This window comes from Lathamus discolor, chromosome Z (genome assembly GCF_037157495.1).
Source record: "Lathamus discolor isolate bLatDis1 chromosome Z, bLatDis1.hap1, whole genome shotgun sequence".
Taxonomy (NCBI): Eukaryota; Metazoa; Chordata; class Aves; order Psittaciformes; family Psittacidae; genus Lathamus; species Lathamus discolor.
The window spans coordinates 13,030,739-13,046,829 of NC_088909.1; the positions used below are offsets into that span (position 1 = coordinate 13,030,739).

General features: G+C 39.4%; 3 protein-coding genes across 7 annotated transcripts in view; 1 reads left to right on the top strand and 2 right to left on the bottom strand.

Annotated features, from left to right (window-relative positions):
• TDRD12 (tudor domain containing 12) overlaps positions 1–8,547 on the bottom strand; it is a 36,646-nt gene extending 28,099 nt beyond the window's left edge. Inside the window, exons 1-8 of one of the 5 annotated variants that reach the window (XM_065663670.1) lie at positions 8,472–8,547; positions 8,036–8,067; positions 6,944–6,990; positions 5,620–5,781; positions 5,180–5,316; positions 3,814–3,933; positions 2,395–2,450; positions 970–1,055 (exon numbers count right to left, since the gene is read on the bottom strand). In XM_065663670.1, the coding sequence (XP_065519742.1) occupies positions 970–1,055; positions 2,395–2,450; positions 3,814–3,933; positions 5,180–5,316; positions 5,620–5,781; positions 6,944–6,964 (582 nt within the window). In that variant the 5' untranslated portion in view covers positions 6,965–6,990; positions 8,036–8,067; positions 8,472–8,547. Of the gene's footprint in view, positions 1–969; positions 1,056–2,394; positions 2,451–3,813; positions 3,934–5,179; positions 5,317–5,619; positions 5,782–6,943; positions 6,991–8,035; positions 8,337–8,471 lie in introns of those variants that run through there. The other 4 variants (XM_065663671.1, XM_065663672.1, XM_065663673.1 and 1 more) reach the window with 4 other exon arrangements.
• A 2,061-nt stretch (positions 8,548–10,608) lies between these two features.
• Positions 10,609–14,861, bottom strand: NUDT19 (nudix hydrolase 19). Its single transcript, XM_065663685.1, has 3 exons — positions 14,132–14,861; positions 12,807–13,014; positions 10,609–11,767 (listed from the first exon to the last, which is right to left on the bottom strand). The coding sequence occupies exons 1-3, from the start codon at positions 14,828–14,830 to the stop codon at positions 11,541–11,543; spliced, it is 1,134 nt and encodes a 377-aa protein (XP_065519757.1). The 5' UTR covers positions 14,831–14,861; the 3' UTR covers positions 10,609–11,540.
• Positions 14,700–16,091, top strand: part of ANKRD27 (ankyrin repeat domain 27) — a 53,959-nt gene continuing 52,567 nt past the window's right edge. The window contains exon 1 of the mRNA XM_065663679.1: positions 14,700–15,060. The gene's annotated coding sequence lies outside the window, so the exon portion shown is untranslated. The remainder of the gene's footprint in view (positions 15,061–16,091) is intronic.

Below are 16,091 nucleotides of genomic sequence, written 5' to 3' on the forward strand. Positions count from 1 at the left end.
GCAACGCAGAGGTAAAACCATCTGGGCTAAACCACAAGAATATTAACTCCAGAATAGGAAAGTCATTCGTATCTTCCTGTACATGCTTCAAACAGGTGTTAATTAGCCATCATGCTACTGCCTGAACTAGTGTCTTCTATAATCCTTAAAAAAACCCCAAAAATCAAAACCCAAAAAACCCCCAACGAACCAACCTCTAAGTCAGTTAAACTGGTTTATGTCTTTTTGATTCAGTGTGCATCAAATTCTGGCAGAATGAAGGAATACCAAACCTAAAACTTTAACTCCGCTGGCTCAGAAATAAGTAACAACTGGGATTCTAAGAGAAGATACTAAAATTAGTATGTATCTTCAAAGTTAAGATCATGGCTCCAGTGTTAAAAGCCTTGGTAAAGCACTCCAGATAGAAGTAGTATTCAGATACATGCACTTCTATCTACCATACAGCTGCTTAAGTCTGCCAGTAGCTACACCAGAGATTTAGCACAAGTTACATATTCTGGCAAGCAGAACTAGGCTTGGTTTGATTCCCCTCTACCTGCAAAGGTCTGAGGATTCAGTCTTTATGCAAAAGCAAGCATGAACTTCTATTTATTTTTATACTACTATGCTACTGCCTTATTGAAACATCTTGAAGCATGATACCACAAAAATGTACAAAAGTATGCTAAATAATTCACAAAGTTGTCCATTTGAAGTACTTACTCGACTCCAATGGCCTGTCAATGCCTTCCAGAAAGAGGTTCACATTAAATAAAATGGAATTTCTGCCTTTTGGAATTCCTTCCAGAAGTTTACAAGCAACAGAAGTATAAACCAAAACTCCTAATAAGTTATGATTTAGGTTCTACTGTATCTGACAGAAATTACAAAACTCACTTGCAAATAATGACTTCAGTCTTAAAGAGCAAAGTCACAACTTACACAGCAAAGTGCATTAATAGGTTTGTAGATAAATAAGTATTCTACCTTTTCATCTTTTATTGTCACGTAAAGGAAAACATCAAATGTGTTATCTTCTATGGCACACAACTTGGCTTTCATATGGGTAGAGGCTAAATACAGTAATAAACACAAGAACAAGTAAAAAGATTAAACCCTAATCAAATTAGCAGTATTTTTCCCTTGTATTTTCCAAGATAGACAAAAATAGAAATCACAATTAAATGTGTAACCTATTTCTTTAGAGATGCTAGCACAAACATGGTAACTTTTATATGAAAAAATAAAGAAACAGCGGTAAAACATTAAGAACACAAAAATGAAGTTTGCTTTAGTCTTTGATGGAAGATTGAGACAATATAGATTAATGACATCTCCACAAACCAGACTTGGGTCTGCACCAAATATTAGTTTTAGACTCTGACTATGTGTAGTAAAAATGCATACTTTCCAAACTTGACATTTACTTTTCTTGAAAGCAGTTATATTTGCACAATTTTACAGCTTGGCTAGACTCTTTATTCAAGCAAACAAAGCTGATAAAATTCTGTTTGTAAATTCTGAAGCACTTCTGCATAAAATAATGACATGCTAGCAATTAGAAAAATATATGTATTACTACGTATGATATAGTCTTGGAATACTGATGAAGTTACTACTCCTTACTAACCTTTACTTTGCACAGTCACACTTAAATGAGAGAAGTAAACAGCAAGAATTGCTCTGTCCCAGTTAGTTTGTGAAATTATCAGCCTAAAAATCCTATGCTGCTTTCATAAACTCATCCTCTCCCTCCCAAATACATTTTATGTGGAATTTGTTTTACTTGTGAGTAAGCAGGTAGTTTTTCAGGTCGAAGCATACGAGCAGAACAGAGGGTTTCATCTGAAAAAGACTAGGTAACCTACTGAAACACCAAACATGGGGACAAGAACAGACAGGAGATAAAAGCAGCTCTAGCTTACTAAGTAACTACTTGGAGCTCAATCTATTTGTTAACAAAGTAACAGATGCTCCTTTTCTGAGTTGATGCTTGCATCGTTATCAAAAAATAACCGAATGCGTAAATTCCTAAGACAGATCTTGCAATTTCTGTACAAAACTCCCACTACGATGCTGAGTCAATGATTTATGCTAAATACACAGAAACGCTGCACTGTTCAAAACAGATGCTGTGTGAGTGCTATGTGCTATGCTATCTAGCCTATCCAAGAGCCAGATACCATCTGGTCAACTATCAAAATTTATGCAGCATGGAAGCCCACAGTACTCAAGACACAGCTCAAGTATTTTTGCCTCATTCAGACCATCCAAAAATCTGTACATAACTGCTCTTTTTAATACACAACATTCTTACATATAATGAAATACATATGCACAAGTACTACATTTCTCTAACAGTTTGTTTTTCCAAAAATAGTGCCAATTATTATTTTGGCAGGTCTTATTTACCTTTGAGAAGGTTCTGAAAATACCACGTAGCAGCACTATCCCATCGCTTGGCTGGTCTAGGAAAACAAATACAACCAGTTATCCCACATCGTAAAAAATTAAAATGGCAGTTTTGGGGGGAAAAAAAAAAGCAAACTAACTTCAGAAGTAGGTAATGAAATTATTCCAAGCCACACCAGATCTTAAGAAGCACATCAACTAGACACATCAGCAGACTCTTCCTACTTAGAATCAGTCTTTAGTCTTGATAATATTTTTTCAGCTCATCAATAATATGAGCTGATGTTACTGGATATTGCTTTGTCAAGGTATGATGGCTTACATAAAATATAGCTACAAATGAAACAGAATAACCCAAAAGAAAGCAAGAATCCACTTCTGTAATGTATTAATAGATACTGAGCAATTCTGAACAAGCACTTGAATACTGAAGTGCTGAAGACTGAAAAGTCTGTAGCAGAAAATCAAGTTCACTTTTCACAATTTTCTACAGCTTTAAAGAAGTGAATCAAATGAACAGCATCATGAACAAAATGTGTCTATTTACTACTTTTTCTGGTAATTCCCAATGATGGCCCACTGAAGACACAGGCTGCTCCTATGCAAGCCTGGCTAATATTTGTTTTGTCAGAATATTGGAAGTCAGATACTAATTTCTTCCTCCAAACAAGAGTATTAAAAACACCAAAACAACAAAAACCTGCATGACCACATGTAGTTTTGAGTATTCTTTAGTAACACAAATTAAAGCAGCTTTCTTCATGCAGAGCTGTATTTCCCAGTTATCTAATCATGTCCCTCTCAAGTTGTCAGGATCTTTGACAATAGCACCCTATAACTCCAGGGTACAAAAATATTTTTCTTTACCACCAGATCCCAGTGAAAACTTTTTTTTCCCCCTCACTGTGGCTTTGAAGGACTATAATACTAACATGAATATAAAAAAACCACAACAGGAATCCAAAATATGTTCAGAAAAAAAAACCAATAGGGAAGAACAAAGCTACTTATATACAGGTATAGAACTTTAGTTCAGGTACATGTAACTACCACACACACAAGAAAAGGGGTATCATGAGTAAGATGAACATCTGTACAGAACAATACATAAGGATAGATTAGATTACTAATTAAGTTTCCGAAACTTGTATAAACTTCCACAGGTTTCTAAATAAATACCAAAACAGGTGAATGACAAACCCCAAATCATTAAGGAAGAATTGTTAAGGAAGCAGTTCTGTTTAAAGAAACAGCAAGTAAGATTTGGAAAAGTGGTTCTATGATCTTCCTGAAATACTATGTACTATATATAAGAAAAATAAATAAAACTTCACACTTAAGTTATTTATGAACAGAATATCGTTAAACATTATGTTATTTATAGTTATTTATGAACAGAAATCATTAAACTCTACTTACACTATTTTTGCAGTCTCTTCACACAAGTCAATACGCAACGTCACTGGCCTTGTGCGATACAGTCTACACTTTTTTGCTCTATATGGGAGTTGCATAAATGGCTCCACAGCAACTCGAATGCTTAAAACAGAAGTGGAAATAATCTCATTTTACAGAGTAGATTTTACTCTCCAGAAGTCACTGTTTCATATCCAGCTTTCTAATATACACACTCATTTCATTTGTGCTCACTTTCCTAAAGAATTTGTTCTTTATAACTCTAGAGACACTGGAACAGGTTGTCCAAGGATGTTGTGAATGCTCCATCCCTGGCAGTGTTCAGGGCCAGACTGGACGGAGTCTTGGGTGACATGGTCTAGTATGAGGTGTCCCTGCCCATGACAGGGGGGTTAGAACTAGATGATCTTAAGGTTCTTTCCAACCCTAACTATTCTGTTTCTACATCAATCTCACCCCTTATACTTTAGTCTGGCTGGAGACATTTAGTTACCAGCAAGCCAACATATACAGTGATCGATATAAAATTAAAAAAAAAAAAAGAATAAAATCCATAGACTTACACTTTTGTGTGTAACATTTTTTTCTTTTTTTTTTACAATGAAAAAGCAGCAAGTATCACATTAATTTCTAGTTCAACATACTTTAAACTCATGGCATTGTCAAGTTGTTTTCCAATACAGCAACATTCACCTTAAAAGCATTATTTAACTTAAGATTTACTTCAAAATACTTTAAATAATCTTAATTTTGTGGAATGCTACAGAAAAACTTCTGGTAAAGCTTTTTTACTCAAAATTGCATATTTTTTTGGGAAATGACCTTTAAATCTAGCCAAAAGCTGGAAGAGCTACTCTATAGAACACATTTTTTAAGGTTTTAGGAACAGCTGGTTTCACAGTGGTTTTGTTAAAAACACGGAGCTTGCAAAAACTCAACTTTTTTTCACAAGACAGTCAGTCAGCTCTTAATAAACAAGTTATAAAACCCATGTACTTTTCTCTATATCAAAAACTGGTTAAGCTACATATAACCATTTTACGAGGGAGGAAAGTATACACAGCTAACGTTAACTAGCAAACACATTTCAGTTACAACAAGCTCACATTATTTCTATTTCAAATCTTAAAAAAAAAAAAAAAAAATCCAAAACCTAAGATAGAAATCATCTTTACAAATTCAGAAAACAAAGACTGGTTGGCATCTACACTTGGAAGGGCCTATCATACTGTGAGTAGTTTCTTGAGGACTCAACCCACATTTCAATTAAATCAACGCCTTGTCACTATCATCTAAATAAATACTATCTGTATGCATTAACTAACAAATGTATTTCAGTCACAGTGTAAAAAGAATCCCGAACACTTACTCCTTTGATTTAACAAAAATGTATTTTGCATAATCCACAAGGAAACATTCCATTTGATAATTGTCTGTACAGTACATGACTGACTTGATAACTGCTCTACACCAACATTTGAGTTCCTCACTGAAAACCACACAAACCTGAAAAAGAGCAAATCAGCAGGTTCTTGTAAATGGAGAAAAATTACACTCACAAGGTTTTTTTTTTAGAGGCAAAAATACAGTATTTATTATATAGCCCTCAATTTCGTTTTTAAAATGCACGCATCACAGCTTATGTAACTTTGGAGTTTACAAGTTAGAAGATATAACCCACATAAATGCCATTACCTACTGTTCTATATAGCAATATTAAAAAAGATTAATGTGTATCTTGGCTACCTCATACCCAGACCAATGTAAGGAACAAATTATTCCACTGGCAGAATATAGCAAATATTTTACCTGGCCTTCTTCCACTGTTACTGGCTTTACTTCATGCACATCTTTGTAAGATCTATCATAGAACTGATTAATTTCATCATTCAGTTTTTTATATGCCACTTCATCGACTATGAAAGGCCCACATTCTTTCATGGTAACCCAAAAGCAACCTGGATCTTCAATCTGGGGCAAGGAGTAGATAACAAGTATAATTAGCTCCCGCTATAACAATAAGATGTTTTAAAGAATCTCTGATCAGCAAATGTAAAAATAAAATTTAAAATCTTTAGTGAGGCATCTTAAAAATTATTGTTAACAGATACTTGGCATGCAGACAAAAATATCTTTCAACTTCAGACCATTAGTTCCTTAAGTGACTTCTTAGCTACCAAGTGTCTTTAGCACTGCAATTAAAGTCTAAAAGGTAGTAGCATTACCTAATAAACTGGTTAAACCAAGCAGTGGCTAAAATGCAAACACATAATGCTTTTTATTTCCATACTGTCTGCAAGAAGTATGTTTAAAAAACACAAAACACACATCAAACCTCACCAATGGACTCTTCTTCATGCTCAGAGAGTCTAAAAGGCAGGGTTTTTTAAAACCAGGTCATAACTTTCTGCTCAGCCTTTGTAAACCTTCATATCCCAGTCTTTCAGCTAATCTAGGTTAATACCAATAGGCAGCTAAACACCACACAGCTACTCCCTCACTTCCCTGCAGTGGGATGTCTGAGAAAATTGGAAGGGTAAAAGTGAGAAAACTTACGGGCTTATATAAACCCAGCTGAATAGGTAAAGCAAAAGCTGCAGACGCAACCAAAGGAAAATAAGGAATGCATTCACTATTTCCTATTGGCAAGCAAATATTCAGCCATTTCCAGGAACACACAGCATCATCACACATAATGCTGATTTAGGAAAACAAATTTGATAACCACAGACCCCGCCCTTTCCTTGTCCTTTCCCACGGCTTTTATTGCTGAGAATGACATCATACAGTATCCCTTGGGTTGGCTGTCCTGGCTGTAGTCTGGGAAAATTTTTTCATGCTCTTCTGTGGAATTCAGTAAAATCTAGTACTATACTACGCTTCACCTAAAATCATGCTGCACATCTTCCATTTTAGGTTTCAGCTGCATCCCTACCATCCTGAGATGAAACCAATATAAACACTCAAAAGAAATGACAAAAAACCATATATTCCACATACAACCCCACAAATGTAGAAAGTGCTGCTGAAGGGAAATACAGAGGCATTATCTTATTTGTAAATATGGCTTCTATAGAACTATGCTGAAATAAGCAAACAGCAATCCTTCAGACTTTAAAAATTGCCAACGTACCTTTAATGCAAAGACTTCCATGTTTTCCAGATAAGTTTTTCTCCAAGCTACCGTAAAAAAACATAACATGCTTAATCGATCATTCTTAAAGCCATCATTTGTTTTGAAGCATATCTACAGAGCACACACCTAAAGCAAGGCTATGTATTTCTGCTACTTGTCCCCAGACATACTACACAAAAAGCAATACTTCTGTATTGTGGTCATAACGAGCAATATGCTTTGCTAAGAGATAGCACTAATTATTCTCAGCTTGACACTACAATGTAAGAACTGGAACTATACTTAGAACCTTTGTATCACATGATACAAGCATACCCTCCAGGTTTCACCTAAGTCTGTAACACTGTACCATGAGATACATAGTGCTGCCTTAAGCACTTCAAAAATAAACACTTTCATTTCAGGAATAACGTGAGAAGAATAAATAACCTCTCCTGACCTCTCTGTCTGAGAAATGTAAAACTATTAAGAGACCTACAGAATCCCAGACTGGTTTGGGTTAGAAGGGACCTTAAAGCTCATCCAGTTCCAACCCCCTGCTACAGGCAGGGTCACCTTCTACTAGACCAGGTTACTCCAAGCTCGACCAACCTGGCCTTGAACACTGACAGAGATGGGGGAGCCACAGCTTCTCTCGGCAACTGGTGCCAGCACCTCAGCACCTTCATAGTAAAAAATTTCTTCCTAATATCTAGTGTAAATAGATAACATACATATTAAGTTATCTGATATTACTAGAGTTACGTATCACTCACTTAAAGGAGTGATATTACATTTCTACTCGAACTTTAAATTCAGAATAGACTCATTAAATTAATTGAGCCAAGTAACTGGTAGGCCCTGAAATAAGAGCTCAAGAAGTGCTGCAGGCAAACATTACCAGCTTAAAGAACTGCATAAATAGTTTGAACATAAAGTATCAAGGATAAAGCATACCCATGTAAAAGGCTGGCTCTCCTAACACATTTATTACTAACACATTACTTAGTTCTTACTTTTTTAGTAAGAACTAAGCATTGACAAACGTTTGCTCAAGTCCAGTACCTAATACTACTTACCTTACAAAGAAGTATACAAGCGGGCACTTACCCTCTCACCTCAAACGGCTGCCTTAAGACATTCTGGATGGGAAGAGATTGCCTCTGTTCAACACGTGTAGTCCACACACACCTAGAAAAATCAACTCACTATCCCAACCTCCCTCCTTCTAGTCAGCGTTTACTTAAAATGTCCACATATCACAAGCACAGCACAAAGAAGAGCTCAGTAAAGGGTGGTACACTACTAAGAAACTGTACTTTTTGCCACACTGCCTCCCTCCCCCAGCTTCCTTCATATTCTGCTTTAGTTTCACGCTCTACCACCACAAAAGCAACCCCCCCAACCTGAGGCCAGCAGCCCCACGACACGCACCCTCACACTCGCCTCAGAGACTTCCAGAAATCGCCGCTCGCGCACCCCCAGACCAATCATAAGCGGGCCGTGAGGAGGGGCTGGCGTTAGAGGTAAGGTGGCGCTTTCTTACCCGCTGCAGCGTGTTCCTGTGATAAACGAGCTTTACGTGACGAGCTTGCTACTAGTTCTGCCTCAGGCTTGAGGGGGTGAGTCTGCCTGAGGTGGTGCCCAAGGGGAGGAGGAAGGGACTGCACAGGAACATGGCGGAGCAGCGGGCTGAGTTTGTTTTTGCTGTGGGGTCGCGTCCGGCAGCGTGAAGCTGTGGTAGCCGGGGCTGCTGTGATACGTGTGTTACCAGAGGAAGCAGACTGTAGTGGAGTGTGTTATTCAAAGGTGTGTAAAAATAGGTAGATGGAGAAAAAAACCCGCGGTAGTGTCATATTGCAGTTTAGTTGTGCTACTCAAATATGTGCGTTTCCACAACAGAAGTAAATCCTATTTCGGGCTTAAGGGAAATATTCAGTCTGTATCTCAAGCTCAGTTATAAAACATTTTCATTCAGGCTTAAAATAGAGTGATTTAGGCCTGATTTAATATTGCACAAGGTGTGTGGACAAGGTGCTGGCCCAAGGGAAGGGGATGGAACACACAGTTAGGACATGAAGCCCACCTCTTTGGGCAGAAGCCCGTGCTTAAGACGGCCTCAATATTTTGAAACTACAGCTTTAATATTTTTAACTCAATATTAAAATATTGAATACTCATTATTCGTTGTATGTATATTCTAAGCCATTCAGGATTGCATTTAACTTTTATCATAACTTTCTGTGTAAAATAGTGTGTATATCTGTGTGTATATATATTTTTTTATATATATACTTTTTCTCCCAACTCTTTTGTCTTTTGGCCTTCGAGCTCCCCCTCCTGGACCATTTTGCTTTTGTTGGTGAAAGAAAAAGTTACAGGCGTCAATTAAAGTTAGAGAGGCAGACTCCCAACTTTAAGATGCAGATTTAGTATTGAAGTTAACTGGATCTGACACAGCAAAGCCTGCAATTTAAGATATAAATCAACCGCTGCATGCAGGGATGTAAAAACGTACGTAAGAGTCTAATCTGTATCTATGTTGCTGAATAATTTGTTTCCTAAGAATATTTTCTCCTAATAGCTACTTTCTACCACAAAAGTAAAATGGTAGAACAGCTATGATATATAACAATAAAAAGATCATCAAGGAAGCTCTCGAGCAACTATAAGGCTGTATTGTGAAATCAAAGCCATTTCAGATTACATAATTGCTTAATCTTTCTGTATTTTCTTACATATACTGTTTTGTATGTTTGAATTAATGATCTCAATGGATTTGGGCTGGATAAAGTAAGGTAAAGTGAAGACCCTGAGTTTTTAGGAGACTGAACTTTCAGTTGTTCAGGGAGCTAGAGGATGGGACTAGCTTGTAGTGACTGCACAAGGGTTAATGGTTTTGAACTCTGAGTAGCTTTAGTGTATGTTTGTAAGGAAGAAATTCTTCATTGTGAGAGTGGTGAGTGAGACAGTGGGACAGATGGCCCAGAGAAGTTGTATTAGGCACAAGGAGTGCTCTCTAAACACAGCTAAACACAAAACGGTAAATTAAAACTGCAAGTAACTTCTGCTCTGAGGTCACTAGCTTGAAGTTACAACATGGACAACCTCATCCTGAACCACTTAAGTTTGGCACTGGCACGTAACTGCCTCAAGCAGAGTATTCCTCTCAAGTTCCAGATAAAATGGTTCACCTGCTTTCAAGTTGGGTGTTGTTTTTTTTTTTGGTTGGGTTTTTTTGGGTTTTTTTTTTTTGGGGGGAGGGGAGGTGTTTTAACAGTGGGTAGTAAATTGAGATTAATATTAGGAAGATCTTCTTTAGTGTGAGGATGGTGATGCACTGGAAGAAACTGCCCAGAGAAGCTGTGGCTGCCCCATCTCTGGCAGTGTTCAAGGCCAGGTTTGACAGGGTGTGGAGCAACCTCGTCTAGTGAAAGATGCCCCTGCCCATGTCATGTAAGACAGCTTTACAGGTATTTTGTTTCCTCTACTATCCATTTTAATTATCCCATTGTCTTCATGTTCAAAAGACCAGAATATTCTGAAGAAGGTAACATACTGCATAATACTCTGCTTCGTGTGACCCATGTTTTGCAGAGGTATACAAATTTCAGTAAGGTCTGAAAAGCCAAGAACAGCCTGAGCATGTTCAGAGAGAAGAAAAATACAAGTCTTTTTCCCAATCCAAGTGAATACTATAAAGCAATTTAATTAAAATTTTGCAGACATTTTTAACTGAAATACAGAACAAAAGCTGAAACAAAGCTTTCTGAAGAACTTCAGTAGCTAATGTCAAGTCATCATACTTCTTCCAGGTAAAGAAGTTGCATCACTGCTCCATTTATTCCATACGTTGCACCAAAAAAAGATGAAACCAACTAACCTGAAATCCCTGAGAACCAACCTGAGAATGCACTCAATCTGATAGATACATTTGTGTAAATTATCTACTTTTGAAAACTGTAGTTTTGACTAGATTACCATTAGTAAATATAATTTAGGTGTATCTAATATATTATTATAATCTAATATTAATTTCATAGTATTCTTTTTAAAAAGTGACTTTCAGCTAATAAATCTCTGTATACATATACGCAGATTTTCCCCAGAATGAAAGAATAGGGAGATGTTAGCAGATAGGGAATGGGAGATTTCATTAATTTCTAGATGCACATTACAGTTGTTTAATGGGTAACTTTCGGAAGCATAGTTAATTCTTCAACTCAAAACATACTTGGTCTGAACTTAATATATACTTAAATTTTCAGGGAGAAAAGGACCTGTGTAACTCAGCGAACCAGTGTTGCAGCTATTTCTAAAGTTAGTATGTAAGTAGAATATGATTGTAATTGTTCAGTGTAGTTAATATGAAATCACAACAATTGATGGTTACATTAAATTTTCATTGGCCTCTGAACATTGTAACTGGCACACCTGGTCTGTTTCAAAGACTCAAAGAATTTGTCACTCAAACAACTCAAATTGCACACACAAAATGGTTTGGCAGGACAAAGGAATATTTTCCTGACTATTTGGCACTGATTAGAAAAGTGCAAACCTCATAGTGAAAATATATATGTAATTAAAACATTTCTATCTTTAAGTCAAACAGATATTATAATTTGCTATTGTAATCTGAACAGGCAGAGTTTATCCTCAATGGATTTATATGTTTATATTTTGCTTGAATATTAACATAGACAGCAAGATTGTTGATGTTTTTTATTACTATCCTGTGAAATATACTACCCCCTTTCATGAGATCTTCAACCTTCTTGTCTGTTGACATGATTATTTTCCTTTCTCCTGTATAATCTGGATCTTCTGGATATAACTCGTCTCCTGGGGGTGGGAAAAAGGTTTTGGTTATACATTGCCTAACTTAATTTTCAGCCTTTTGATTGAATGACACTAGCAGTTTTTAAATATCAAGGCATGAATCTCAGTAAAAATGTATTTCACATTTACATACAAAAGTTAACTGCCTCTAAACATTTTCAGATTTAAATATATAGCCTTAAATGTCTGAAGTATCTGTCAGGCGATGCTGCAGTGCACATAAAAGATGCTGATTTGACTGTTCCAGTGCTCCTGAGAATACTAATATGCTATAATCACAGCCTGGTCAGACAGGAGTTTACAGAATAGGTGGGGAATAAGATAAATACTTTTTCACATGTATAAAGATAGGCTACAGTAGGACCAAGAACAGAAACTTGTGTTTTGTTGAAGGAACGAGTGTTTTGGCATATAAATGCATGTTATACTTGTGCAAGAGTGCTAATAACACATGCAGAAGTTCTAGAGGTCAGCTGTGAGGAAAAAAGCGTAACGAAAGGCAAACTAAAGCAGAAGACAATATGTGCAGCTTTTCTTAAGAAAAAGGAAAATGTACATGAAATGAGAGTAAAGTAGGAGAAAGGAAAGGAGGAAAATGAGTGTATCTTTTTAGATCACTGCACTGTCATTACAGTTTTGAAGACTGATAATGCACCTGTGCTTCATCCACTTGCCCTTACAAACACAAGTGGATAACTGAACTGAGAATTCCCACTAAAAAGGACTAAATATGAGGAGTTCTAATACATACTTAAGATTAAGAAAAGCTGACATGCTAGAATTTCTTCATAAATATATTGTCAATGAGTTTGAGGCATACAGAAATAATTGTGCTGTTTGTCTGACACAGTAGCTTGTCTCTCTGGCAGTCACCATTATCAACTGTATTGAAGCAGGAAGCCAAACAGTACAAAAAGTGTGCAGTAACAACCTTTAAGAGAGTATTTGCCTTACAGTTAAAGATGGTTTATATAATGTGGCTTGAGTACATAGCAACTCCAAACTTTTACATATTCCAAAGAACCCTCATATTTTTACTTACCTGGCAGTAGCTGGATGTAGCCATCTGAAGCAGTTAACATCACAGGCATCCAGCATTCACATCCCTCTAGAGCTCGGTCAGAGCTGAACTTGTGTAACTCACGGAGTGAAGAGAAGTTGCACAGTCTACACAGTTCATAGAACTGAGGTGGAGCAAGCCGTATTTCCTCAGATTTAAAGAGTTCAATGATTTCTGGAGGTGATGACCACTGTAAGATGAAAAGAGGCCTTGAAATTATAGTTTCATCAGCAGACAGTATCAGTAACTTCAAAAGCCATTAGCAAGGTATTTAGAGAAAAGGAGCTTGCCACAGCCTACATCTTCTCGCCACGATAAAACACATGTATAAAAATTACTTTTTCCTCTAAGTAAACTTCTCTTTTTACACCTAGGCATGCCAAGTTTAGAAACAGATACTTGTTTTAGGGGCCTGTCTAAAAATCTTCTGAGCACAACCCTTATAACCTCAGTGTGACTCAGTTACCAGGGGTCAGTACTGATACTTCAAAAATTGTAAGTACCTAACATCTGCTTCCTATGTATGCCGTTTTCAGAGCATGAATGTCCAGCTGTTTGTGCTTAAACCCTGTGGTGTTTTGTGTGTTTAAACTGCTTGTAGTCTGCATTTCCTCTCACATGGTGGATTTGGTTAACAGAAATGTGTGCCTAAGCACTTGCAGTAGATTTATGCTCTTAGCAAAATTCTAACAAATGTGAACTCTTCAGAAGATTAAAAAAAAAAGGTAAAAATATCAGTATAGCTCCAAAACTGGTTTTAATACTACAGTATTTCAACATTACTTGAAATATTCCGAGTAACAATGAAAAATTCCTAGCAGCTGTTGTAGCCCTGGAGTACTCTGCATGCCACACGGATCTCTCCAAGCATGGTGAATGTTCAGGGTATGATGACAGTCTTGCATTGGTATTGCACCAATGAATGGTTAAAAAGTGATTCCTTGTTGTACACTTTTGGAAAATACAGTAATGCAAAGTGAAAATGATCTGACACATCCCATGTCCCAAAACTTCAGGTACTGCCCTGTTCTGACAGTGGTTGCAGTTGAAAGGTGAAAGCGCCTGTCCCTTTCTCCTATGGGAAAAGAGAGCTATATGAAGACGGCTAGAGCTAGATCTGGGCTCGCCTGTTTAACCTGTGTCGGGAGCAGGCCCAGCGGTTCCTCTGAGGCAGAGGCGAGGAGGAGGGCTGTATGGGAATGAAGCAGACTCCTTCCTCCGTATAGCCACCGGAACATAGGCGTGGCGGACATGGGGTTGCGATGGAGCAGGGTGAGGACCCGGCACCTCCTCCGCTGGCCGCTTACCAGGAAGGCCGTCACCTCCTGGCTGTCCTGCTCGGTGCGCGGCCGCCTCTCCAGGCAACACAGATAGAACGCGGTGTCGTAGCGGCGGCCGCCGCGCCCTGCCCTGCCGACGGGAGTCAGCCAGTTGCTCCATTCTTGCAGCGCCCAGATGTTGGGGACGCAGCGCAGGTGCTGGCAGAGCTGCAGGAAGCAGGCCGGTTCCTGCTGCACTCGCCGCCGCCACTCGCTCAGCTCCGCGGCCGGGGGCAGGCGATCCGCTGGCAGCGGGACGACCGGCCCGCCGGCCGCCGCTGGTCCTGGCCCCGGCACCAGCAGCAGGATTCCCGCCTCCTCGAACGTTTCCCTTATAGCGCAGATGCGGAAAGCGACTTCCCCCGGCAGTGGCGAGCCCAGCTCCTCCCGGTCGGTGGCGAAGAGTGGGGCACGGCTACTGCCAGGCGGCGGTTGCCTCACTTGGCCTAGCCCGCACAGAGGCGAGGCGGGCAGCAGCCCCAGCCAGTCTGCGGAGAAATCCGCTGCCTCCACCACCCCCCCCGGGAAGACGTGGGCGCTGGGCATGAAGCCGCTGCGGGAGCTCCGCTGCAGAAGCAGCAGCTCGTAGTCGAAGGGGCCGAGCGGGGAGCGAAGCAGCCGCGCCGGCGCGCCCGCTGCCAGTAGCAGCGTGGCCGCTTCCCTCCAGTGCCGCAGCCCAGAGTTCATCTTGCGGGGCGGAGGAGGCGGTGGCCGGTACAGCGGCTGCGATCGCGCTGCGGAAGTGCCCGGGCGCCACCGCCGCCTGGGATCCCGGAGGAGCCACTGCAGCCGAGGGAAAGCCTCAGCAGAGGGAACGCGTGCCACCCCCCCCGCCCCCCCTCCGCGCCCCGAGCTGGTGGGATGGAGGTCTGTCAGACAGGGTCAGTAATGGCTCAGTCCCGGTCACCCTTAAGCTGGTAAGTAGTGTCCTCTAAGGGCAAAAGCTTAAGGAAATACCGAGGATTTATGGGTATACGGCGAATGGCTGAGGGAAATGAGGCAGTGGCTTTCAATTTACTTGAAATATTGTGGCTTGGAGTAGTTTGGACTTCCTGACATTTCGTAGCGCTGAGCATATTTATAGCTTGACAAGAAGGAAATGTTGAATAACTGCCTTGGACCCTAAAGCCTTCCACAGCACTGCTGAAGGCACTGTAGTTACAGCCCCAGGAATCAGCACAGGGTCAGGAGCCAAGGACTCAGATTTGTAATGGTAATACTGCTGTTGACCTGCCAGCTGGCCTCAGGGAAATCTCCTTATCTCAATTCCATGTCAAGGCATGTTGATAACCAACATAATTTTAGGTCTTTGATCAAATATGTCATGATCCAAGTTGTTTGTTCTAGTAGGCTTCAAGGTGGAAGAGTATGTAGAAGCTCCTTTGAGTCTAAGGACTTTGTTACCTGAAGAAAAGATCTATTCAGGCAAGACAGCAAACCTTTGAAAAAGTCTTTTGAATAGACATTTCACTTTAGGAAACGTTCATTTAACATTTGATTTTTAAACATTTAATCAAAAATCATAGATTGGTTTGGGGTTTTTTTGAATTTATAAGCAGTTGAGCAGAAGAAAGCTGATAACACACGTTCAGAGATTTTGTAAGAATGGTGTTTGCATGTAACACAGAGAATCCTCCTCCTATTCGTAATCCTTCTGGTGCTAAATTCTGTTCGGCAAATACCCACATTACTTGCATGTGGCTCTGACAACTCCTTTTGATTTTCTGTTTGAGCATGTACTTTATGTCTGTGAGATGTGGCCCACCATAACTGAATGATCTTTAGAGGCAATTAAACTAGCAGGATGCTGGAATATGTCAATTGGCAAAACCAAAAATTCAGTCAAGATCTACACAGACACAGCTGGGCCAGAAGTTCATCCTGACATGGGGCTGCAGTCAGCAGAGAATAGGTCAGCCAGCTGATTGTGCTAAAACTGTCAGAACAC

What these genes read in the sequence shown, in the direction of transcription:
- NUDT19 (XM_065663685.1), bottom strand. Translation starts at nt 14,830, where the DNA reads ATGAACTCTGGGCTGCGGCACTGGAGGGAAGCGGCCACGCTGCTACTG. An exon ending in AGGAGGTGACGGCCTTCCTG is followed by an intron (nt 13,015 to 14,131) that starts GTAAGCGGCCAG and finishes TTCATCTTACAG; the next exon opens with TGGTCATCACCTCCAGAAAT. An exon ending in CTACATCCAGCTACTGCCAG is followed by an intron (nt 11,768 to 12,806) that starts GTAAGTAAAAAT and finishes TCCCACCCCCAG; the next exon opens with GAGACGAGTTATATCCAGAA.